Source organism: Chiloscyllium punctatum, chromosome 10 (assembly GCF_047496795.1).
Source record: "Chiloscyllium punctatum isolate Juve2018m chromosome 10, sChiPun1.3, whole genome shotgun sequence".
In the NCBI taxonomy this organism is placed as follows: Eukaryota; Metazoa; Chordata; class Chondrichthyes; order Orectolobiformes; family Hemiscylliidae; genus Chiloscyllium; species Chiloscyllium punctatum.
This window is the reverse complement of record NC_092748.1, coordinates 13,988,753-14,014,376: the sequence shown is the minus strand read 5'-3', so window position 1 is coordinate 14,014,376 and position 25,624 is coordinate 13,988,753. Positions and strand designations below refer to the sequence as shown.

General features: G+C 43.3%; 1 protein-coding gene across 5 annotated transcripts in view; it reads right to left on the bottom strand.

Annotated features, from left to right (window-relative positions):
• plekhm3 (pleckstrin homology domain containing, family M, member 3) overlaps positions 1–25,337 on the bottom strand; it is a 117,971-nt gene extending 92,634 nt beyond the window's left edge. For 3 of the 5 annotated variants that reach the window (XM_072578567.1, XM_072578571.1, XM_072578572.1), the window contains exons 1-2: positions 25,233–25,337; positions 9,830–11,246 (exon numbers count right to left, since the gene is read on the bottom strand). In XM_072578567.1, coding sequence (XP_072434668.1) covers positions 9,830–10,409 — 580 coding nt within the window. In that variant the 5' untranslated portion in view covers positions 10,410–11,246; positions 25,233–25,337. Of the gene's footprint in view, positions 1–9,829; positions 11,247–18,327; positions 18,510–20,484; positions 20,557–25,232 lie in introns of those variants that run through there. The other 2 variants (XM_072578569.1, XM_072578568.1) reach the window with 2 other exon arrangements.
• Between the last annotated feature and the right edge of the window lie 287 nt (positions 25,338–25,624).

The following is a 25,624-nucleotide window of genomic DNA, read 5'->3' as shown; positions in this document are numbered from 1 at the left end:
TCCTATTTTTAAAATCCCCTTGTAGCTTCACCCCTATAAACAGACCCACAGCTCTCAGCAATCTGTGCACTTGTTGAGTTTCTGACATCCTATGTATTCCCATAATACATCAGCTCATGACTCATTATCATATTGTTGGGCTGCATGAGCCACACATTCTGGAAATCCCTCCCTAAACTCTTCTTTTTAAAATAAATCACTCCCTAAAACCTACCTTTGGCTAACATAAGGTAATCTAATGTCTTTTTCTGCAACTGCAGATCAAAGTATGGTGAAGGACCTCATGGACCTTTTAAAATATCTTAAAGGTTCTTCGTATATTCTGGACACTAAAAAAAATACCAAATTTGATGTAGTTTTCAAAAATTGCACTGACTACTGAGTTATTGGACAGCAATAGTGTTTTTTTCAGAAGCATCAATCCATCAATCCATGAAATTGAGGAAAATCTTCATGCTGTTCACAACAGCAGCTTGTTTGTCTTTGTATTACTCTACATTTAGCACTCAATTGCAAAACTTGCACTTTCTGGACTGGATTGTAACATTTTCATTCCTTCTGTAACTATGGTCCTTCAAGAAATGTTCATCAACCATCAAACTAAAGGGTAGTTTTATATAGCAAGTTACTGATCCCAGGCAACTAAGTCAAAATTGTTCTAAACTTATTTACTTTAAGACAAAAATGACAATCGAGTGAGAAAAGACAACTTTCCCCAAATTTGAGCATAATTCAAGCTCATGTCTGAGAGTCAAAGATCAAAACTCACCAATTTAATTTTCACACTGCTCTCTTCCCCCCCTCCCCCCCCCCCCCCCTCTCACCTGCTCAAACACCTGAAAGATATGGTTTTCTTCCTATTTTGTTTGCTCCTCTCCTGACAATGGTGAGACTCCGTTAGTAGCTCCCTCAGAGCCAAAAGGCTGTGGGTTCAATTCTTAATCCAGACACTGGAACAGAAAATATGAGCTACCACTGGTCAGAAGTGTCATCTTTCAGATGAAATCTGAAAGTAAGTCCTTAAATTTTCCTCTTCAGGAGGACACAAGACACTCCACAAAATTCTGAAGAGCAAGGGAGATTCCCAGTGTCTTGTAACATTCATCTTGCAGCATACAGCATTTAGTATCAGACTACCTGGTCCATTTTCTCATTGCTATTCTTGGACTAGCAATTTGCATTTCAGCAGTTAAACAGTGACCACACTTGAAAAGGTTTTTGGGATTTCTTTTTGAAAAAAAGAGGTTTGATCGGTAGACTGGAAGATGTTTCCACCTTTGGCAGATCCGATACAAACATGCAGTTTTGTTAGTAAGAGGTAGTTCTAATAATTTTTTTTCATCAAAAGGAACTTGCAACTACATGGAGTAGTTGAAGTGAACAATGAAGAAGCTAGAGAACAATGAGGGACAAAGGGAACATAGTTAAGGTTAGAAGATATAGATGTGAATCAATCTCATGTTGCATATAAGTGCTAGCAAAGACTTAGCCTGTTCCTGTGCTGTTCTTTTTATGATTTGGAGATGCCAGTGTTGGACTGGGGTGTACAAAGTTAAAAATCACATAACACCAGGTTATAGTCCAACAGGTTTAATTGGAAACACACTAGCTTTCGGAGCATCGCTCCTTCATCCTCCACAACCACCTGAAGAAGGAGCGTCGCTCCGAAAGCTAGTGTGCTTCCAATTAAACTGTTGGACTATAACCTGGTGTTATGTGATTTTTAATTTTGTTCTTTTTTTTAATGTACATATGCAATTGTGAGATTATGAAAGTCACTGTATAAATGCAAACTTTTTTTTTTTGAGTGCTGACTTGGATCAGTCTGCCTTCAGTACTTTGCCTAGTAACCGTTCTTCACAGTCAAGACAGTGAGTGTTGGCTTTGCCAGTAGGGTGTTTCTCAATTTACAGACAAGAGTACCAGAAGCCTTGAGTTCTGTGAACATGCTGTGGGATTCTTTTCTCATCTGTATTGTTCAGTTCGCTACAGTATTCTTACAACAAGGTTGCCCAACCAACAGTAGGTTAATGAGTAGCGATTGTTTAACAGATTAGCAAACCAGAAAATAGAAACGGGTGAAGGAGTGACGGTGATAGGCAAGGCACCGACAAACCACAACCCACAGTAATTCCCTTCTTACCAAGAAAAGAGTCAGTGCAGTTGGGACGGGCGATACCAGCCAGCGAGATGGCAAGACATTACTCAAGTGTTTGTATAAAGCGGAGCAGTTCAAAATGACAGCTCACTACCATCCTCTCAACAGTAATTAGGGATGAACAATAAATGCCAGCCTTGACAGCAACACTCAAATCCCATTAATGACCTTAAAAAAAAAGTTGCAATCAAACATTGCTCAATATCCAGCCACGGTGCAAGGAACAGCCACCAGGATTGGAAAAGTCCAGCAGGAGCTATTCCTTCAGAAGTCAGTGGTGCTATCCCTTTCAGAGTTTGGGCTGAGATTAGGCTAATTGGACACTGAGCAGAGGAACTTCTATATCCTAGTTTCAGCACCATACTGGGTAGTGCCTCCATCTTCAAGGCATCTCGCAAGTTTGGTAACACGTCAGTTTTCAAAAGATATGAGATATAATGTCACCTGGATGTATTTGCGGAGTCGGAATACAGCTTTGAAAAAAAAAAGTAAACACCCATTAGAATTCTACAAGAAGAATTGGTTTTGGAGCGAAAAATGGCATGTACGATTGGTTTGATGTTGGAATCTTCATGTTACAATTCTTTCACAAATCTTTCAACATGTTAGCATTGAAATGTGAAAGCTAAACAAGCAGTGAAGCATGCCTGCAAACCCAATGCTGCTAACATAAAATAGAAACAGAAAAAAAGGTCAGAAAAAGCTTAACAGGTTAAACGGTAACTGGGAAGAGAGCCATTTGGAAATCATAGCTCTGATTGAAGGTTACACATCTGAAACTCTCTATTCAGATGCTGCCTAACCTGCAGAGCTTTTCCTACAGCTTCTATTTTTGTTTTATATTTCCAGCACCTAAGTTCTGCTGCTATTTTATACGTGGATTGGGGTGGGGAGGGGGGGTCCCCGTGTGCACCCATGTCTTTAGCAGCTGACCTACACTGGCTGCTTAAAACCTGCATTGTTCATCAATTTCAGTCACTGATCCCAATAGATCTTCACATGGCTCCGTATATTTAAAAAAAACACACTCATATGAAGTGGCCTCGAAATGTTTACCGCGTTAAAAGATGCCATAAAATGACAAGCTACTTTTGCCTCAGAAGCTAACTTCCCATTTGTGCAACGATTTAATTTTTTTTTTAAAAAGTGAAGACACTAAGGCTCTGCAATTAACAAAACCAAAACCAAAAACATACTCTTTGCCCGAGAGAGATCTGCACCACCTTCTGTTGTGCAAGAAAAAGCTTCATTCAGGCCTGGGATTTTTCTACTGCCACAAAATGTTATTTTTATTTTCTCTCCACTCCTGTCACCTATGGGGAACAAAAGCTAGAAAAAGAGCACTTCTCAATTAAAGTGGTACAGACCGCATTAGGATTAGGGAGGATGTATTCAGTCGCGCTGGTTCATCGCCAACGAGACAGACTCAATTAGATTCCCTACAGTGTGGAAACAGGCCCTGTGGCCCAGCAAGTCCACACCAACCCTTCAAAGAGTAACCCACCCAGACCCATTCCCTTACTCTATAATTTACTCCGACTAATGCACCCAACATTATGGGCAATTTAGCATGCTAATTCACCTGACCTGCACATCTTTAGATTGTGGGAGGAAACCAGAGCACCCGGAGGAAACCCACGCAGACACAGGGAGAATGTGCAAACTCCACACAGATCGTCACCCAAGGTGGGATTTGAGCCCAGGTCCCTGGTGCTGTGAGGCAGCAGTGCTAACCACTAAGCCACCGTGCCGCCCCAACCTCAAGACCCCATCTTGTTCCATCACTTTTTCCCCCCCCACTACATGACATTAAAAGAACAAAACAAATTTGAAAATGAAGAAATGGAAAGCCAGCAAACAAGAGACAAGAGACAAAACTGCAGCAGAAAAAGACCGGCCCTATCATAACGACTACTATAATGATTCATGATGGCAGAAGCATCAAGCCCACATTTCCCTCCCACAGCCCCACCTCTCCCACAACCGCACAGCCACGTATTTTCCTGGGGAGAAAATAAAAGAGAAAAGCAACCCAGGGCCAATCAAATATACTCTAGAAAATTCCTTTACAATCCAGTCAAGACAACTGAAATCAGTCCAAGAGATCATGTGTACCATTGTAAAGTAAACATTGAATTGGCCCCATTCGATAATAGCATTAGATCATAGCTTGACCATTCCACATTGAAACCTTTGGTTTATATTCTCTGGTTGGATAAGGAAATGAAGAGATATAGCAGAAAAATGGGTAGACAGAGTTAAGATGCTGACCCCATATGTGCATTTGGATGCAAAGTGTGTGCCTTTGCCAATAAGATCAATATCAGATGTCAAAAGGACTAGGAAAAATAATTAATGATCACAGGGAACAGGATGACGTCCCTTCAAACTTCAGCAACAATTTACAAAGCTCCTCGAGCATATTGAAACATTTTAAGGCACTTCCCAGGAACATTACAAAACAGAGTATGACATCATGCCACATGATGAGATTTTCAAATGAGGTGACCAAAAATTTGGTAAGACTTGTGATTTAACAAGTGTCTTAAAATGAGGCAAGTTAGATATACACGAGGAAAGGTGTAGAAGGGAATTTCAAAACCTGGGTCTCAGAAATCTTAAGCTTTTGTTACCAGTAATGGACCAGAGAATCCATGCAGTGAAGACAGGGGCCAGATAGGATATTTTCTTTAGTTATTCATGGGATGTGAGCGTTGCTGGCACTTACTGTCCATCTCGAATTGTCCAGGGGACAGTCAAGAGTCAACCACATTGCTTTCGGCCTGGAGTCATTCAGATTATCCTAGTTAAGGATAATATAGAAGGGCAACAGTAACCAGATGACTTTTTATGATAGAGTTCAGAATTAGAAAAGCACAAATAGGATTGTAATTAGGTTGGCCTTTTATTCACAAAACTTTTATTGAAATTCAAAATGTGAAGTCCTGCAACCAGGCCATTAGCCTAGAGTTCTGAATTACAAGTCTAATAACATTACCACTACCACATCACCCCACACAAAACTGGAAATGCACAAGAGATCAGTATTAGTGGAGTCGCAGGTAGATAGGATAGAGGTCATGTTGCGACTGTACAGGACATTGGTTAGGCAACTGTTGGAATATTGTGTGCAATTCTGGTCTCCTTCCTATTGGAAAGATGTTGTGAAACGTGAAAGGGTTCAGAAAAGATTTACAAGGATGTTGCCAGGGTTGAGGGATTTGTGCTATAGAGAGGCGCGGAACAGGCTGGGGCTGTTTTCCCTGGAGCAACAGAGGCTGAGGGGTGACCTTATAGAGGTTTATAAAATTATGAGGGGCAAGGATAGGATAAATAGACAAAGTCTTTTCCCTGGGGTCAGGGAGTCCAGAACTAGAGGGCATAGGTTTAGGGTGAGAGGGGAAAGATATAAAAGAGACCTAAGGGGCAACTTTTTCACGCAGAGGGTGGTACGTGTATGGAATGAGCTGCCAGAGAAAGTGGTGGAGGCTGGTACAATTGCAACAGTTAAGAGGCATTTGGATGGGAATATGAATAGGAAGGGTTGGGAGGGATATGGGCCGGATGCTGGCAGGTGGGACGAGATTGGGTTGGGATATCTGGTCGGCATGGACGGGTTGGACCGAAGGGTCTGTTTCTATACTGTACATTTCTATGACTCTATGATTCTATTAGGGTTCAGCCAAGTAAACAACACCACTTCAAGAAAGATTATCCTCAGATGAATGCCTGCTGTATCCAGAAAGGAACCAGGAGTTCCTCAACTCCCTCGATTGGACAACACCATCCAAGCTTAAAAATGTGTGGCTGGAAAAGCGCAGGTCAGGCAGCATCAAAGGAACAGGAGAATCGACGTTTCGGGCATAAGCCCTTCTTCAGGCCTGAGTAATGTCAAGAGTAGGAACATCTGCACAACACCATATATAACTCTACCCTCACTGTGCAAGGACAATAAATCAGATGGATGCAGATTGGGCTGAGGCTTATTTGCTAGAAATACAGCCAATTACCCCAATCAACTGGAGAGGCGTCATTAACTACAAGCAAGTTGTTAGCGAGAAAGGATTCTTGATGCTTTGAGCTGACGAGTCTCAGTCAAAGGTTCAACATTGGCCAAGACTGCTTGCTGTCACAGAGTTTCAACCAAACGTTCAACCAGAGTTTCAACTCCTTAAAGAGAAAGGCAGAGATCCTTGATCACTACCGAACCTAGCAAGCAGTTGGAAAGGAGGTTGGAGTAACACCTCAAACTTCATGCAAATGAGAACATTCTTAGTGCTGTTTCAGACTTTCCTAGCATGAGGGCAGCTGGACAATGAACCCACTGCATTAGAACTCAAACACTGCCATTTCCCTACATGCTAGGGAGAGAGGGCATCCACGTGTAGTTATCAAAGTAGAAACCATCATTATTGCAGCATCTCTACAAATTCGACTCTGTTGCAAGGAAATTTAAAGCCCCAAGATGTGCGTGATGCAAATAAAGTTGCCTTGCTCAGACAAAAAGGGGATCATATTGATTGCAGTAATTGCCAAGGCATCTCCTTATTAAGGACCATAGGGAAGCTTTCCTTTTATGTTGGGTCTAACCATTGGCAACACACACCTTATTTATTTATTTTTAAAAACCACTACTCATATGTGAAGTTGTGCATTTACTGCATCCTTCTGTCCAGTCCAAGGCAGCCTTGATGAAATGTATTACGTGCTACAGAACTGTATTTTTATCATTTTGTGTGTTTTGCACACAATTGTTTCAATGTAGTATTTCTCCATTTACAACCTTTCATTTGTGCATAGATCATGGATTTCAATTTCTGAGAAATTTTAAATGACCTTAAATCTCCTCTTAAATCAAAAGCAGCCTTTTTACCGAGAATGAATTGGTGAACTGTTTGTGATCTCCAACTTTGACCATGTGACTGCACAGCATGGTTGAGGCAGCTTAACGATACACTATATCTTCTCTAAGGGCATTAAGACATTGAAGAGACTTGGAATTCTGCGCTATATTAAGTGTATGTTTCCTGGTTACCCTCACACCTAAAGAGGGCAATGTATCTTGGAATCAGGTCATCATTGCTTAACGTCATGAGTCACAACTGGCAAGTTGTTGAATAAATTACGGAGGGGAGTGTAATAATTGGGCTGTTCTTTCACGATTTCTTTTACTGTAAAATGGTAAAACCCTTTTGTTTATGTTTTAGTTAATTCACAACAGATGATCCTCATACATTTGTTTCTGCTGGACCAAACTAGACAGTGTCTTTGTGATTCAAGAGAACAGTTGACCTACAATTACTTCAAATGCCTTTTCTGTACAAGGAAGAAAATGGGAACACTGGAGAAATCATTTCACCAGAGATTCACCTAAATGACTTATTGGATTCTTTGATTTTAAGCAGTCAATCCAGAATCTCTCTCTCTCTTTTCGGTTTGTGTTGACCTATTTCCACTTTTGCACATGGTTTTACCTGCAAATAAATATGGAGTAGTAGTTTAGTCTTGAAAATAAACCCTGAAATCTTTGTGACTTCAGAACTAACAGACGAAACAACTGCCATTAGTTTTTCACTTTGGAAGTTATATGAGAATTACCATGAGCATTGACCATTCTACATTGCTTTCACAGATTTCATCAAGGCCTTTGAGATCATCAGTAGAGGTGGATGCTTCAAATTTCTGTTGAAAATACACAGCTTTTCTGGACGCCATTTCATTCTACCATATGACTATTCACAGATTTGTCTTTCTCAATGTTGCAACGTCAGAATCTTTCAAGATCAGCAGAAGTAAAAGCAGAGCCAAATCCTGGCATCAACTCAATTTAAGTTTTTTTAAAAATCAAGATTGATTTTGAGAAAAGGGAAAAAAAATTGCATTTATACAGTGCCTTTCATGATCTCAGGATGTTCCAAAGTGTTCTAAAGCCAATTAAGTACTTTTGAGATAATGTAGGAGGCACAGCAACCAATGCGAACTGAATGAGGTCCCATAAACAGAAATGGCCAGATCATCCGATTTTGACTGAAGGATAAATACCCTTCAAGGGCAGTGGAGAGGATCCTTTTACACTTCTTCGAAATAGTGGCACAAATTCTTTTACAACTACAGAGCCAGATGCGGCCTCGATACTGTATCGCAACAAAAAGTCAATACCTTGAACAGTGCAGTACTCTCCAGTATTGCGCTAGAGCGTCAGACTGTCAAAGCCTTAGGAGACTTGAAGCTATAACCTCCTGACTCTGGGATGGGAGCCTTATTGCTGAGCCACAGCTGACACCTAAGGGAAACAGTATTTGACTTGGTTCTGCAGACAGCATCAAAAGGGTTCACCTGTGATATTTCTAATTTCCCAAACCTCACATCATTTTAATATTTCACTTTTATCTAAAATCAATGATCCACTTGTCCTTCTGGGATTCAATATCAAACTCCCATGATATCCAATACTACCTTATTTTGGAACGTTTTCGCTAGTTCTAAACAATTCCTTCTATTATTATTCTATACCATGATAAAATAGTACATTCTCTTTTCTCCTGAAGGTACCAGTCCAAGTTGGACCCACAGATACCAGGTAGCTTGATATAGTTTGCCTAATGTATTCATCATGCAAGTCATAACAATGATCACTGAGCTATCAATCAAAGGCAGGATCCTAGGAGGATTCCCCTCTCCCTTTCCCAGTATTACGAAGATTAACCTTTGATGGTATTTGCTATTCAGGGTCACATATCTAAGGTATGGTTCCAAATTTTAGTTGTAAGGCACCAACAGAAAGCAGACAGAAGATGTAAAAAAAAAGGCACAGAATTAACAAACAATAATAAAAATCTGCAAAGCTGTTATCAAAGGGTGAGCCTGTGTACTTTTAGATCAGTGTCAAGGTTCTGTTTGGTAACATAAATTTTCTTAACTTGGCGGACAAGGGAGAACAGCAGGTGGGATCCATGCCATTAAACTCTGATTTAACGTGGGCCTATACAAGAACAGGAAGTCATCCAATTCATTGGGCCACTTCCACCAGTCAACTAGTACTTGGCTTATCTGTATCAGAACTCCATTTCCCCACATTAGTTCAGCAACCCCTAACATCCAATCCAACAAAAATCTACGATCCTCAGTTCTGAGATATTCAATAATACCTGTAATGCCACCACAGATTTTTAGGGAAGTCACAGATTTCCACTAATCTTTGGGGAAAGAAGTGCTCCTGACATTACCTGGAATAGTCCAGCTCTAATTTTACCACTATTCTGGACTCCTGTACCAGAGTAAACACTTTCTCTCGACCCTATTAAGGAATTTGATCATCCCAATGAGCTCCCTCCCTAATCTTCAATGTTAAACAGAATAGAAATCTGGTATACGCAACTGTTCTTCATAATTTAATCTTTTTGACCCTGGTATCATTCTGATGAATCTGCACTCTACCCTTCGAACGATAATACAATATTCCTAACTTGCAAAGCTCAAAACAGAACCCAGTACTCCAGAAGCAGTCTGATCAGAGCATTTAAATAAATTTAACATAAATCTCCAACCCTTTGAATTCTAATCCACTTGAAATAAAAGTCAACAATCCAGTAGATATCATAGTTGCAATATGATCATCATTTATGGATATAACAGGAAGGGGAGAGTTGCTGCATGATGGGTTGTACTTACTGTCTTGGCTTTGACTGGCCACAGCAAAGCTCCCGCCTTTGCTAAGTGTGGATGGGAAAGAGATGCGGGAGGGAGGAATGTCCGAATCCAATGGGCATTGGGCTTGCATGGGCCCAGACTGTGATCTGCAGTGAGATAGAACAATGTCAGATTGCGATTGGAAGGCGGGTGACCAGCTGGGTGACCATTCTTCTGCTGGATTGCCAGTTCTGGAGTGAAGTGCTCCATAACTGTTTGAGATGGAGCTGTTTGTGTCTGCACCTGACCACTGCTGTGTTGGCCCATTAGCCACTCCAACTGGTTTGCTGGTGGGGGCACTTCTTCGGACTTCTATTTGTTCTGCGTATGCTGATTTGCTCATTTTCTGCGATGCAATTCTGGTGTCATCTGTTTTGTGTGACGTCTCACCCTTCACCTTGAGGACGTCATGCCCAATTATCACCGGGACCTCCTGGATCCCAAACACCTCCTGTTTTGGGAGATCATTATGCCCTACCTGGTCATCAATGCCACTGAAGAGGAAGAACTCTTCAGTAGCCTCCAAAGCAGGGCTGATATCATCTGCTTCCAGTGCCTCCATCAGCTGCAGTCTTCAGCTCTGGACTGGGCCACAAACAATTAGGCGATCAGTCCAAAATATTTTGATCAAAAAGGGAGCAAATCCAACTCCAGAGTTCAGCAACCCTATTCTCTTCAAAAGGTTCCTTGAATGTCAATAAGTCATAGTCTTCCAACTCATCACCAAACTCTTACAAGAGGACAGTTTCATTACTTACGGATTACACGCTTAACCCATGCATCTGACAGCATACTGGAGAACAAGCAGGGCACTTCACTTTGGCAGCTAAACCCACTTGAAGGTAGATTAGGAGTAGTTCCTTTATTCAGTCTGGAAGGGCTATAAATGGACAAAATGCAAGGGAATACGGAAAGATGCTGAGCAAAGAAACGGAAAATATCTAAAATTACAGCACTAAAATGAAAATATTGTTATCAGCAAATAAAAGAGCTCATGCTGCTCTTCAGCTGGAGGCCTCTTAGGTGCTATCAAAGCAAAGGCACGTTGATGGGCCAGTATGGTCAGAGAATCAATGTTGAGTTCTTCTATCTTTTCAATGCAGCAATCTTGTCATCTATCATTGTGCTACAATAGTGTGGAGTGATTGAAGTACATAGAGGTGCTTTTAGATCACAAATCCATCTTGACAAAGTAATGTGCCTGCATCGTAGAACAAACACCTGGCCCGGGAAAGCGAGTGCAGACTGTCAGTTTACAATCAATTAGAACGTTTCTGGGCTGAGGCGTGGGTCGTTTCTCAAAACGTTTAGCACGGACGTTTTTCTCAAAGGCATGCCATACCCATTGTTCAATTGTTGCCCACGTCGTGAGTTGGTTACAGGCATTACAGGTCAACCCCTGAGGGGAGAAGGAAAAACAGATGACTTACATGCTGTCTTTGCCATCGCAAAAGATACAGCAGACATTAATTTCAAAACATGCAGGGTAGAGGGTCAACATCAACATTAAAAACATTATTTCTCACATGTCTAATACACAAATAAAAAAAGAATTCAAGTCGTTTAGACATAGATTAGATAACTAGAAGAGGAAGGCTGGAATCTAAATCAAGGTGGTTTAGGTGATTTACATATATTAATTATATGGAAGGTTAGTTTGGACTGCAGAACCAGGGCAGGGCAGATGGAAAAGAGGAACAGGATATGGGGACCAAAACTGCACCCTAGGTGTGGTCTCATCAAGGCCTTACACATTTGTAGCAAAACATACCTGCTCCTGTACTCAAATCCTCTCACTACAATGGCCAATATATCATTTGCCTTCTTCACTGCCTGCTGTACCTGCACGCTTACTATCAGCAACTGGTGTACAAAGATACCCAGGTCTTGTTGCACCTCCCTCTTTCTCAAATATTCCCATTCAGATAATAATCTGCCTTCCTGTTTTTGCTACCAATGTGGATAACCTCAGGTTTATCCACATTATACTTCATCTGCCATGCATCTACCAAGGATGTAAAAACATCCATTTCACATTGGCAGGACTCCCTTACTCCGGTTCCCATGTCCCAGACATTATGAGGACATATTTATTAGCTGGACATTATCACAGCACTGTTTGCAGGACGTCATTCTCCATAAAAGAGCTAGGCCTGTGTTTTCATTCTCACATGCTTCCATGCTGCATAGTAACATCTCTAAACCGTTTGATTAGATTCGTATATGTAAATCACCTAAACCACCTTGATTAGATTCCAGCCTACCTCTTCTAGTTATCTAAACTCAGCTGGCATTTTTCCCGACTTTGCAACGTTGACTTCAATGACTGTAAAGGTGCTTCCAACGTCCTTCACCCAGACTACTCACAAACTTGGTATGATATCTAACACCAAGAGGAGCTTCCAACCATGTATCCACATCATCAGGTCTATTTCTACTTCAGTAATATCACCCTATACTGCCCTGCCTTAGATCATCTGCTGAAAGCTTGATCCGGGCCTTACTAACCTCTAGGAGAAAGTGAGGACTGCAGATGCTGGAGATCAGAGCTGAAAATGTGTTGCTGGAAAAGCACAGGTCAGGCAGCATCCAAGGAACAGGAGAATCGACGTTTCGGGCACAAGCCCTTCTTCAGGAACCTCTAGCCTTGATTATTCCAGTGCATTCCTAGCTGGCCCCTCACTGTCTACCTCTTTGTAAACATGAGATCACCCAAAGCTGCCTGCATCCTAATTCTTATTAGATTGCTCACCAAGCACAACTTGCTTGCTGATCGAAAATGGCTCCTGATTAAGCAATGTTTCAATTTTTAAAATGCTCATCCTTGATCCTCTTTATTTCCATAATGTCCTCCAGTGTCATTCCTAGTGCCCCCAACCCCATCCAAGATCTCTAATTCTCTGCTTGAACTCGCCAAACTTTCATCACTTAATCATTGCTCCATCTTCCAGTCTGTCTATTTGGTGCAGCTGCTAGTTGCATGCCAGGTATTTCCATAAATGGCTTGCATCCAAGTTAAGTTTACACTTAGGATACAAAGCCTTAGGATACTGCATCGGGTTAAAGATGCCAGCTAAATACACTGCTGGTCTTGATAATACTCTTCTCACTCTAAGAAACAAAGTCAAAGTCAATGAGGATTTTTGGAGTTTGGTGGAATTGTACATAGGAAGTGCAACTCCTGAACCATACAATATTAACACATCTTTCTCAGATCGATAGCGGAGTTTGGATCATTTATTAAAATTAAAGATAAGACAAATAACATGCAACATGCTGCTTTTTGATCCATGATGTAGAGATAACAGGAAATTGAGACAGAGACAGAGATAGAGGAATGAGAAATAAAAACATTTAAGAGAAAAAGGAAGGAAGGGAATTGTAATTCGTTGAATGATGCAGATGAAGCACTATCTATGTTGATTCCTCAATCTAGCTGTCTAATTACTTACACTCAACCAGAGCTTCCTCATGTTTCAACTAGGAGAAAGTGAGATACTGGAGTACCAGAGTTGAAAAATGTGGTGCTAGAAAAACACAGCAGGCCAGGCAGCATCCGAGGAGCAGGAGAATCGACGTTTCTTGAAGAAGGGCTTATGCCCGAAATGTCGATTCTCCTGCTCCTCGGATGCTGCCTGGCCTGCTGTGTTTTTCCAGCACCACGTCTTTCCTCATGTTTCCACAGTTTGAATCTCTATTTGCTAACCAAGTCAGACTAAATGTTGCCCATTTATCTTAGGAGGATCTTTTCAACAACTTCCAAGCCGAAGTCACGCAGTCCAATCCAGCAATCCACAATGACAGCAGATTGGATCCCCTACCATTGCTGTATTCCATAGATGTAAAGCCCTTAAGCCACATTGTTTTACATACTGACCTCCTTCCAGTAGTCGTCAAAGTGGGCTAGGAAGATAGGGTGCCAGGCTGGTAAGGGGATAGAGACACATAAATCCTCGAGTGAGGTATCAGAGGAGACACTGTCAGGGCAGGGGAGAGGCATCTCAACTGCTGAGTGATAAGGAATGTCAGGACCAGAAGGACCATGGGGAGTGAGGGGTTCATCAGTTGTCATTGGTTTGGAAGGGGATTTGAGCTGCACAACAATTCAGGAGTGAGCTTTCATTTTGCTAACAATTCCATGTCATGGTACATTACTTCATTGAATTCCTTTTGAAACTCCAAATAATGTACTACCCTCATCAACACTCTCCATTGCTTAATCAACCTGGACAAAACAGTTTCACTTTTAACTAATCCATGCAAACTTCCATATATTGCCTGTAGTGATGATAATTTGCGTATAGACTGCACATTATTGGTAACATGATTTGCTATGGCAGATGAATTCCTGGTGTTTACACCCGTAGGTAGTTCTTCTATAGTGCGGTAGTTGCATTCTCGTAAAACCCCGCATTATAGAAAAATCCCACTTTAGAAACAGCGCTTAAAGTGTTGGCGATGTAATCGCATTGCAGCCAACACACGTTTTAAAAGTTCACGCTGTAGAAACAGTGTCCCCAATTCGTCATTCACATTTCAGCGAATTCACGTTAACGAAACACACGTTATAGCAGAACAACCTGTTATGTATTTTTTTTAGACTAGCAAGAGAGGAACCGACTAGGGAAGAGGCTATCCTAGATTTAGTTTTATACAAGGAAGGGTTATTAATAATTTCATTTAGAGATCCTTAACGAAAAAGTGGCTATAACATGATAGAATTCCTCATTGCGATTGAAAGTATAGTAAGAAAATCTGAAAGGAGTGTCCTAAATCTAAACAAAGGAAACTACAAAAGTATGAGGGATGAGTTGGCTGCTGCAAACCGCATAGCATCATTAAAAGGCATAACAGTGATACAGAAATGATTAATACTTAAGGAATGAATGCATGTATTACAACAGTTATTAATTCCTTTCAGGTGGAAGAACAGCAAAAGTGGCCCAACCATGGCCAACAAAAGAACATAAGAATAGTATTAAATTCAAAGAGGCATCATATAAAATTGCTAGAGAAAATAGCAAGCCTGATGATCAGGATCAGTTCATAATTCAGCAAAGGAAGAACAAGAGGCTACATAACAGGGGAAAAATAGAGTAGGAGACTAAATTTGCAAGGAACATAAAAGCAGACTGTAAGAGCTTCTTTAAGAATATAAAAAGAAAAAAACTACAGACAAATAAAGGGCCTTTGCAGTCTGAGGCAGGAAAATTGATCATGGAGAACAAGGAAATGGCAGAGCAATTAAACAACTACTTTAGTTCGGTCTTCACTTAAGAATTCACAAAGAACACCTAAGAAATACTAGGGAAGCAAAAATTAAAGATGAGAATTAGTTATCAAAAATAGTGCTGGAAAAATTAATTGGATCGAAAGCTGAGAAATTCCCAGACCTGAAACTATGGAATTCATGGAAAAAGTGGATGCATTGGGTGTCATCTGCCAAAATTCTAGAATAGTCCTGGTAGGTTAGAGGGTGACAAATATTACCCCCATTTAATATAGGAGGGAAGGAGAAAATTCAGGAAATACAGACTGGTTGGCCTAACATTAGTCATTGGGAAACATTTAGAAAATGCGAATGGGATTATACAGAGTCAGTTTAAACTTATTAAAGGGAAATTGTGTTTGATAAATGTACTGCAGGTTTTTTTTGAGGACATGACCAGTAGAATACATGAATCATGAATGTGGTGTAATTGGATTTTCAGAAAGCTTTTGATAAAGTCCCATATAAGAGATTAGTCTGCAAAACCAAAACATAAGAAATTGGTGGTAATGTACTGGCATGGATTGAGAATTGGTTAGCAGACAGAAAACAGCAGATAGGAATAAATGAGCTGTTTTAGAGTGGAAGATGGTGGACAAGGGAATCAAATTAATATTTCCAAATTTGCCTGTGGATACAAAACTATGTGGTATTGCGAGTGGTGAAAAGGTGTTAAAGAGGCTTCAGGGTGACTTAGATAAGTTGAGTGGGCAAATGAATGGCAGATGAAATATAACAGATAAGTGTGAAGTTGTCCAATCTGAGAAAAAAATTAGCAGGGTATTATTTAATATCACCCATCTTAACAGACCAGGACATATAAATAGAAAGCAGGACAGTACAGCATTCCCTCAACAGAGGCTCACTGATGATCTTACCTAGCACGATGACGAAATGCCCGAGAACAAACCTAGCAACTCAGCAAGCAAACCTACAACATGCATCCCATATATTCTGAATTTTGGTGTACTGCTAACTTTTGGTGTACCTTCTTACCTATTCAACACTGGTAATGTTTCCTTTGATGTGACAGCAAAAGAAAAACAGAGACAAGATACTTATTTAGTACCTCACACATGATTCTCTTATTTTAAAGGCCCTCGCCTCCTTTTTCCTTTGACTACCTTTGAACAACTTGTGTTTATAAAAGGAATTTTGGATTTCTTTTATTTAGACAGTTAATCTATTCTCATACTCTCTTTTTGACTTTTGGATTACCATTGATAAATCTCCTCTGTCCCTCCTGTATTCAGCTTGGTAGCATGAATATCTTTGTTAGATGCATCATTTTTGTGTCTCATTCTAACCTCTACATCTTCAGTACATCAGAGACGGTAGCTTTGAACAGCCTTCTCAGAGAAATTAGTCTATTCTGAAACATTTCCACTCTGAGGGAACGCCCTTCGTCCGATTACTATTTTGCCAATCAAGTTTTGATCTGGATCCATAATTCTTTTACAACTCAATGAAGTGAGCCTCCTTTAGCTAATTTCTTTCATGGTTGATTGTTCCTTTGTCTTTCCGATAACTGTTCCATACCTGATATTATGATCACTCCTCCTCAAATGATTTCACACTAAAATACGCTTTATTTCATTCTCCAGAACTACTTTCAGCATGGCTTCCTTCCTCAAAACACACTGAAAAGTTCTCGTGTACACATTTCAGAAATTCCTTCCCCTCTCTGCCCTTCACACTGTTACTATCCGAGTCCATATTAAGAGGACTATCACTTTTGTGTGGCGTTTGAAAATTTCCATAATCTGAAAATTTACTCCATCTCATTATTTGGTGGCCAACTAAATATAAGCAATAGCTCTTCTATTGTTCCTTAATTCCAACTAAATGGCTACAATATTGGACCTCTCAATTATGAGAAAGTTTGAGCTGTTATGACGGACAAATGATAGGGCAGCTCAGCTATTGGTTAAGGATTGAATACTGGACAAGTCACAAGGGATACCCTCTGCTCTTTTTCTTATAATGCCATGGAGTTTATTAGCAGTTGAGTGAGTGAAAAATTCCTAGCCTTTTCCCCATAATTCTTGAATACCTTACTGATTAAAAATCTGTCCATCTCAGCCTTGACCGTACTGAACAAGGTAGCCTCCGCAGCTCTCTGCTGTGAAGAATTCCACAGATTCATTACCCGATGACAGAAGAGATTCTTCCTCACCTTTCCCTCTGCCCTACCCAAAGATTACACCCTCTTGTCATACATTCTCCCACAATGGCAAAAAAAAACCTCTCCACATCCATCCTGTCAAGCCCAATAAGAATCTCCTATGTTGCAGTAAGGTCACTTCTCATTCTTCTCAATTCCAGTGAGTACAAGCCCAACCTACTCAATCTCTCCTCCTAAAAAATATCCTCTGTACCTGGGATCAATCTCATGAACCTGCTCTGGACTGCCTCCGAAGCCAGTAAATCTTTCACAGAAGACTATTCACAGTATTCTAGGGGTGGTGAGACTAGTACCTTGTATGGTTTCACATCTTTTTTTAAAAAACTTTATTTCCTTTCAAATAAAGGCCAACATTCCATTTGCCTTCCCTATGACATGCAAGCTAGCTTTTTATGGCTCATGCACATGGACCCCCGAATCGGTTTTTGTGCCAACGCTTTCTGCGCTCTTTCTCTATTTAAATAATATTCACCTCCTATGTTCTGCCTGCCAAATGAGCATGACTTCACATATTTTCCCCCATGTTGTAGTCCACTGCCCACATTTTTGGCCACTCATCTAACCTATTCTATATCCCTTTGTAGACTTGTTGCGTCCTCTTTGAGGCCCAGACAAATCCAAAAGACGGCAGCTCCAACAGGGCAGCACTGTCCTGGAACGACACCAGGATGGTGCGCTCTAATTTCTGGAGTACGACTTTAACCCACAACTTTCTGGCTCAAGAGGTGAAAGTGTGGCCCACTGCACTGTAGCTGACAACTCAAAACAATAATATCGTAATTGTCAACAGTATAAAAACTCAGACTCTAAAAGCAATCTCAGTTGGTGTAGTTGAAACAATTTCTGATTGCAAGTAGACTGGCAGACAGTGTTTCCTGTTCCAGTTTTAATTACTTCTTTGCCTATTGTGCTCTATTCATTGTTAATTTTGTACATTGAATCACCAATATTTTAATTCGCTCCCTTATTCTTGCAACTCCCACACTGTCGTCAAAGCATCCACTAAGCTTCTCCACTCAGAGTTACCTTTCAGCTGTGACAGGCAGTGGCACTTCAAGCACTACGGGGTCTCTTCCCACGTCCCAGCCCAGTCCTGTTCAGCTGTCGCGCAGGACACACAGTCATCAGCACTGCTGAGGAGGGAGAAACAAAAACAATGCATCCTCTGGGCCTTGAAGAGGTGACCTCATTGATTTAGAGTGCAGCAGAGAACGAGCTCTCACATGCAGATTCAGAAGCAAGTTGCAGTGAAAAAGGCTGGCACTCATAATCCTGGAGCATCAATATTTAATGGAGCATTACGTAATGAAAAGCCAATCAAGTGCTGCAACTCTGCATAAAGAGCAGGAACAACAGGAAGTATTTTCAGGAGGTCTCCTACTTCATCTCTAACACATTCCCTCTAACACAAACTGCAACGCAGACCTTTTTACTGACTGTCTGCTAAAAGGTGCAAACATGGATTCAGAGCTTTTGGCATTTACAGGTCCAGGGGAAACACAAGACCCTGCTCTTTATGCACCTTAGCCACATCACCGGTCTAGAAGCCCACAATATTTTCAAGCGATGTGACAAGGACATGATCCCTCTTTGGCACCATCCTTCTCCATCACTGCCCATTGGGGTCGTTCCACTTGGTTCCATTTCCACCTGTCCAATGCTAGCCAAAGAACCTCTTGGAAAGTCTGCTCTTCCCACCCCTGCCCAATTCAACAATCTATCTTCAGTACTCTCCTCTGGCGATTCACGTGTTGCCCCTTGGGAATAGCACCTGCAGGATAGGTTTAGCCAATACTTGCAAAGCTGAGGATACCCAGCAGTATCTTGGTCAAAGGTGGCTTTTTGGTGGTGGGGGGAGGATTCCCAAGCCACCGTTAACATGGCAATATTTGCCGAGAAGTTAGCGTGTCCAGAGCGCACGATGCCCATTTTCACCTACTTATGGTGGCCATTATCAGCTTTTCTTTCTCAGAGTACAGATGTTGGGAGGTCATATTGTGGCTGTACAGGACATTGGTTAGGCCACCGTTGGAATATTGTGTGCAATTCTAGTCTCTTTCCCATCAGAAAGATGTTGCGAAACTTGGAAGGGTTCAGAAAATATTTACAAGGATGTTGCCAGGGTTGGAGGATTTGACCCAAAGGGAGAGGTTGAATAGGCTGCGGCTATTTTCCCTGGAGCATCGGAGACTGAGGGGTGACCTTATAGAGGTTTATAAAATCATGAGGGGTATGGATAGGGTAAATGGGCAAGGTCTTTTCCCTGGGGTCGGGGAGTCCAGAACTAGAGGGCATAGGTCTAGGGTGAGAGGGGAAAAGATATTAAAAAAATCTAAGTAGCAACGTTTTCACTCAGAGGGTGGTATGTGCATGGAATGAGCGGTCAGAAAGTGGTGGAGGCTGGTATAATTGCAATAGTTAAAAGGCATCTGGATGGGTATTAATAGCCTGATGGGTATATGAATAGGAAACGTTTGGAGGGATACGGGCCAGGTGCTGGCAGGTAGGACTAGATTGGGTTGGGATATCTGGCTGGCATGGACGGGTTGGACCGTAGGGTCTGTTTCCATGCTAAACATTACTATGATTCTATGAGTATACTATTACTCGTCCCTTGGTCTCCCCAACTGAAAAGGACTCCATCTCCTCTCACTCGTCACCGCCCCCGCCGCCGCCACCACCACCACCAAAACGCCTACAGCTTTAGCATAAATAACACACTTTCCTAGCTATTGTCAGTTCTGAGGAAGGGTCACTGCACTTGAAACATTCTCTGCTTTCTCTCCACAGATTCTGCCAGCAGTTTCTCCAGCAATTTCTGCTTTTGTTCTGGTGTCCTTTCATTGCACTGTTTAGGGATCAAAAGGATAAAGGAGCAGTTGCCCAGATCCCACAATAGCCCATCAAGGGAGCCTTTGGCATCCGTCCAGTTGAGTTCTTCCCCCACCCAAATACCAATGTCCTCCACATGCACGAGGACCTTCAGTAGCCCTCCACCCCAGTTGACAACCCTCTTCCCAACTCGTGTGGGGCATTAACAGCCTGATTTCCTGGCAAACATTTCAACTTAAGCCAACGTGTTGCGAGAGAAATAGAAGAAATAGATGATAAGGTTCTGCTGTTGAATGCTGCAAGACCTTTGCAGCCCCAGCCAGTTTCTCCTCACAGACGCATCTGCCCTACCTCCTCGTGGAGAGTAGCATCTTTGTCGATGACAAATCCACTCCCTCGCTGTTGATTCAAACCACGGCCTGAACCATGATCGCTCCCATGAAGCAAACTGATATGCTGTCCACCGTATCCTCTCAATCTCAAACGTTGCCTAATTTCACTTCCTCCTTTTGCCGTGAGCTCCACCAATCTGCCTCACTTCCTCAACAACTCTCTAACTTCCTCATTAGCTCTCCAACTTCCTTCAGCCCTGCAAGTTCCTCTGCCGGTACATTCTATTCCTGACTCCAGCATCTCCACATCCCCCATCCCACCTCTACTACAGAAATCCCAGGTCCATCACTCCAGCATTTAACAACATTTTAAAGGGCAGATTAACCAGCTCTCTTCCGCATTAATTTATCACCGGCAGTCATAGTTCAAGGAAATCAATCAACCCAGACCACAAACTTTTAACACAGCAACACCAGCTCTTCATCTTTCCCATTAATTACAGACCATGAGAATTCATTGAACGAATGGTATCCTGTACAGAGATGGAAAGCAATTCAGTTCACAACCTCCACAATAAAACAGTTAACTACCTCACCTTTGGTGAGAAAATAAGAATGGAGATTAATAGTCTTTAAAAATTCATTCACAGGATGAGGGCATCACTGGCTAGATCAGTATTTATTGCCCATCTCTAATTATCCAGAGAGCAGGTAAGAGGCAAATAAATTGCTGTGGGTGTGGAGTCACATGCAGACCAGATCAAGTAACAACAATAGTTCCTTCCGAAAGGACATTTAGAACAATCGACACTGGTTTTAGAATCATTAAACTCATAATTCTAGATTCTTATTGAATTCAAATTTGACTATTTACCACGGTGGTATTTGAATACAGGTGCCCAGAACATTTTCTGGGCTTCTGGTTTAATAATCTAGCAATAACACCACGAGGCCATCACCTCCCTTAGTAACTGTGAGAATGACCTGCTCCGTCTCTCACATTCCTCCTCACCCTGATTATCATCCAACAACACCTCATCTATAATCGAGAAAAGGTCATTAGGTCCTAACAAGCTCGTTGTTGTTGCATCAAGCTGTCCACTGCTCAACTAACCGTCTGACTATAGGGCACGCTCAGCAAAGCTGAGAAAACTGGGGGTCAGAGAAGGGAGACTGTAGAACTATCTCGAGAGACTCAGATTCTGGGTAAAACCTGACTGGATCGCTCCTGGTACAGTATTCACGAATTCATCATCTCTCCAAAACTCTAACAGATTCATTATATAACATCACCTGACAAAATAACAACCAGCTAGACTGGGTACTTTGGGAGAAACTGTTCCAGTTTGTAAATGGGTTTAAAGTGACTGAAAGGAACTGGGGTAATACAAGAAAACCCTTTTCACTCTATGGTTAGTTGGAGGATGGGATGCACTGCTTGGAAGTATGGTGGAGGCAGGTTCAATTGAGATATTCAAGAGGGCATTGGAGGATTACATAGATAAAAATGTGTGAAGGTTAAGGTTAGGGCAAAAAACAAGAGTCTGGCATGAGGTAACAGTGCTCATGTGAAGAGCCACTTAAGGAACAATGGGCCGAATGGCCTCCTTCTACACCATAAGACAGTGATAAGCTCCAGAGTTAAAAATCACACAACACCAGGTTATAGTCCAATGAGTTTATTTGGAGGGAAGTACAAGTCTTTTGGAGCCTGATGAAGGAGCAGTGCTCCGAAAGCTTGTACTTCCAAATAAACCTGTTACGACTATAACTTGGTGTTGAGAGAGTTTCAACTTTGTCCACCCTACTCCAACACTGGCTCCTCCAGATCATAAACTCCAGGGTCGAGGGGACATCACATATCTTACACGCTCACTATAATACCGAGGGAGTGCTGCATTGTCAGAGCTGCTGTCATTTAATTGAGTGCCTCTCAAATATGAATGCAAGGAACCAGGGCACTATTTTGTACAAATCCTGCTTGTCAATTATTTTTCATCAAATCAACATAGAGGCAGCAGTTGCAATCTCACTGTTCTGTTAATCAAGAACCCTTGCAAGTGTTTTGGAGACATGGGGACAAATCCCAACATAGCAGGTGGTAAAATTTAAAAATGTAATAAATAATTACAAGCCGGGCTAATTACAACCATGAACTTGTTGCAAAAGACCATCAGGCACAATAATGTCTTTTAGGGAAGGACAGTTTACGTGGTCTGGCCTATACACTGCTCCAGAGCCAGAGCCAGAGCAATGTGATTGACTCCTAACTGCCCTCTGGGCAATAAATTCCAGCCTAGCCTGAAACTCCCACATCCTATGATTGGACTAAAAAAGATTGGCAAGATACTGATTAACAAGGTACAGTTTACATTTATAAGAAGCTCGCTATGCACAAATTATCTGCTGCATTCCCCATCTGGCAATGACTACACTCCAAAGACACTCTTTGTTACACTAAAGGATAGGACTCAAGAGGATGTTTGCAGGGAGGAGGTTTGTTCCTGACAAGGTGGGGGGAGGGGGTCAGGGATCCAGTCTCAACATAAGAATTAGGGCACACAGGAGTGAGATTAGGAGGAATTTCCTCAATTACAGGATGGCAAATCATTGGAATCTCTACCCTAAAAAGCTGTGGAAGCTCAGTCACTCATTTAGCTCAAGACAGAGATCTAAAATATTAAAAGATATCAAGGGAAGCTGATGTTGAAGTAGAATTCAGATGTGATCTAATTTGAGACACAGAGCAGGTCCAATGGTCTGAGGGGTATACTCCTGCTCCTATGCTCTTTGTCTGTCAAATGCTTGGAAATTGCTGAAGTCATCAAAGCCCTACCTAAATGTAAATCCTTCTTGCATTTTAGGGGTAGGAGGGATTCTCAAGTATTTGTGCAGCCAGCTATGAAAAACAATTCAATCAGACACACAATGGTGTTAAATTTCTGCATTTTGCTAAAAAAAACAAGGGTTTGAGACAGCCTGTTTAAGAGAGCAGTGCAACAGAATACAAAACTAAGATTATGGCATAGAGTGGAAATTTAAAATATTTCCAACATTTCTGGGTTTTACCCCAATGCAAGAGAATGGTAGCAGTGAGTAACTGGTTTCAAACTGTCTTGCAGAATTTTGTTTTATGACAAATGCAATATTGTAAACATATTAGCAAGTTATCATAGTCTATACAGAAAATAGAATAATCCAGATTATTGTGCAAATAAAACTACAAGACTTTACAATTTAAAGTAAATGCGCTAAAATGTTCATCTAGGATGGAAAATTGGTCCATTAGGCACAAATAGTCCATCCCCTCATGTGAAGGGGAGGTTCAATATGCTGTTCACACATGGTAGGCATCATAGACAAGCCAAAACTTCAACTGAGCTGGGATGGACAGTTTACACAAAGAGTGAGGAGCATCAATTGTGGCAAATGTAATTTCCATATGGGGAAAATGCAGGGAATAGGGGAAATGCAAAGGGATGGTGGGACTTGGTGAGTGCTGACAGACAGGGGGTGACGGAACCAGTGGATGCTGAGAAACAGGATTGGGGGTGGGGGGGGGGGAAGATAAGGAGAGGAGCGACGGGGGGGGGGGGGGGGGGGGGGGAAGGGGGGGGGAGAAGAGGAGCGACGGGGGGGGGGGGAAGGGGGGGGGAAGGAAGGGGGGGGGGAAGGGGGAAGGGGGGGGGAAGGGGGAAGGGGGGGGGGTGGGGGAAGGGGGGGGTGGGGAAAAGGGGGGGGGGGAAAGGGGGGGGGGGGGAAAGGGGGGGGGGGAAGGGGGGGGGGGAAAGGGGGGGGGGGGGAAAGGGGGGGGGGAAAGGGGGGGGGGGGAAAGGGGGGGGGGGAAGGGGGGGGGAAGGGGGGGGGGGAAGGGGGGGGGGGAAGGGGGGGGGGAAGGGGAAGGGGGGGGAAGGGGAAGGGAAGAGGGGGGGGGAAGGGGAAGGGAAGAGGGGGGGGGGAAGCGGGGGGGGGAAGGGGGGGGGAAGGGGGGAAGGGGGGGGGAAGGGGGGAAGGGGGGAAGGGGGGAGGGAAGGGGGGGGGAGAAGGGGGGAAGGAAGGAGGGAAGGGGGGAAGGGGGGGGGGAACGGGGGGGGGAAGGGGGGGGGGGGAAGGGGGGGGGGAAGGGGGGGGGGAAGGGGGGGGGGGAAGGGGGGGGGGGGAAGGGGGGAACGGGGGGGGGGGAAGGGGGGAACGGGGGGGGGGAAGGGGGGAACGGAAGGGGGGAACGGGGGGGGTGAAGGGGGGAACGGGGGGGGTGAAGGGGGGAACGGGGGGGGGGGGAAGGGGGGAACGGGGGGGGGGAAGGGGGGGGGAAGGGGGGGGAAGGGGGGGGGAGGGGGGAAGGGGGGGGGAAGGGGGGGGGGAGAAGGGGAGGGGGGAAGGGGGGGGGGAAGGGGGGGGGGGAAGGGGGGGGGGAAGGGGGGGGGGGAGAAGGGGGGGGGGGAAAGGGGGGAAGGGGGGGGAAGGGGGGAAGGGGGGAAGGGGGGGGGAAGGGGGGGGGGCAGGGGGGGTGGGGAAGGGGGGGGAGGGGGGGGAAGGGGGGAAGGGGGAAGGGGGGGGGAAGAGGGGGAACAGGATAGAGGAGGGGTCTGGGGGCAATGAACAGAGATGGGGATAAGCTCTGGCCCCCCCCCGGGGGTTGGTCTGTTGTTGGTGATGGTTTGCTGGGCCCGGGAGAGGGGGGGGGTGTGACCCAACTGTAAACAAGCCGCCTCACGGCATCACCCCCCCCCCCCCCCGGGAACACACCGTCTCCAGGTCACTTACACAAACTCCTCTCAGGACAGCACCCTCCCCGATCCTCCTCCGCCAGTCTCTCGCACCCGAGTCGGACACTGCCCGAATCAACGTTACACACTCCCCATGGAGAAGGTGCGACACGGTAAACCGTCCCCACCGCTGCTGGATAAACAGAGCCTCGGACAAAAGGTCCGCCCTAAGAAGACGCCAGCGTCACAATCAGGGAGAATTCTCACTGTGGGGAAGGAGGATGGTTCCCTTGGAGAACTATAAACATTTCTGTTAAATTTACACAATTCACCTCCTTTTCCCCTTTCCAGGCTGGAGGACTTACATGGAAGATAAAAGCAAAACGTAAATCCAGAATTAAGTGCTTCTAACTAATTGAAATGCATGAATGAATATTGATGATGGACCAA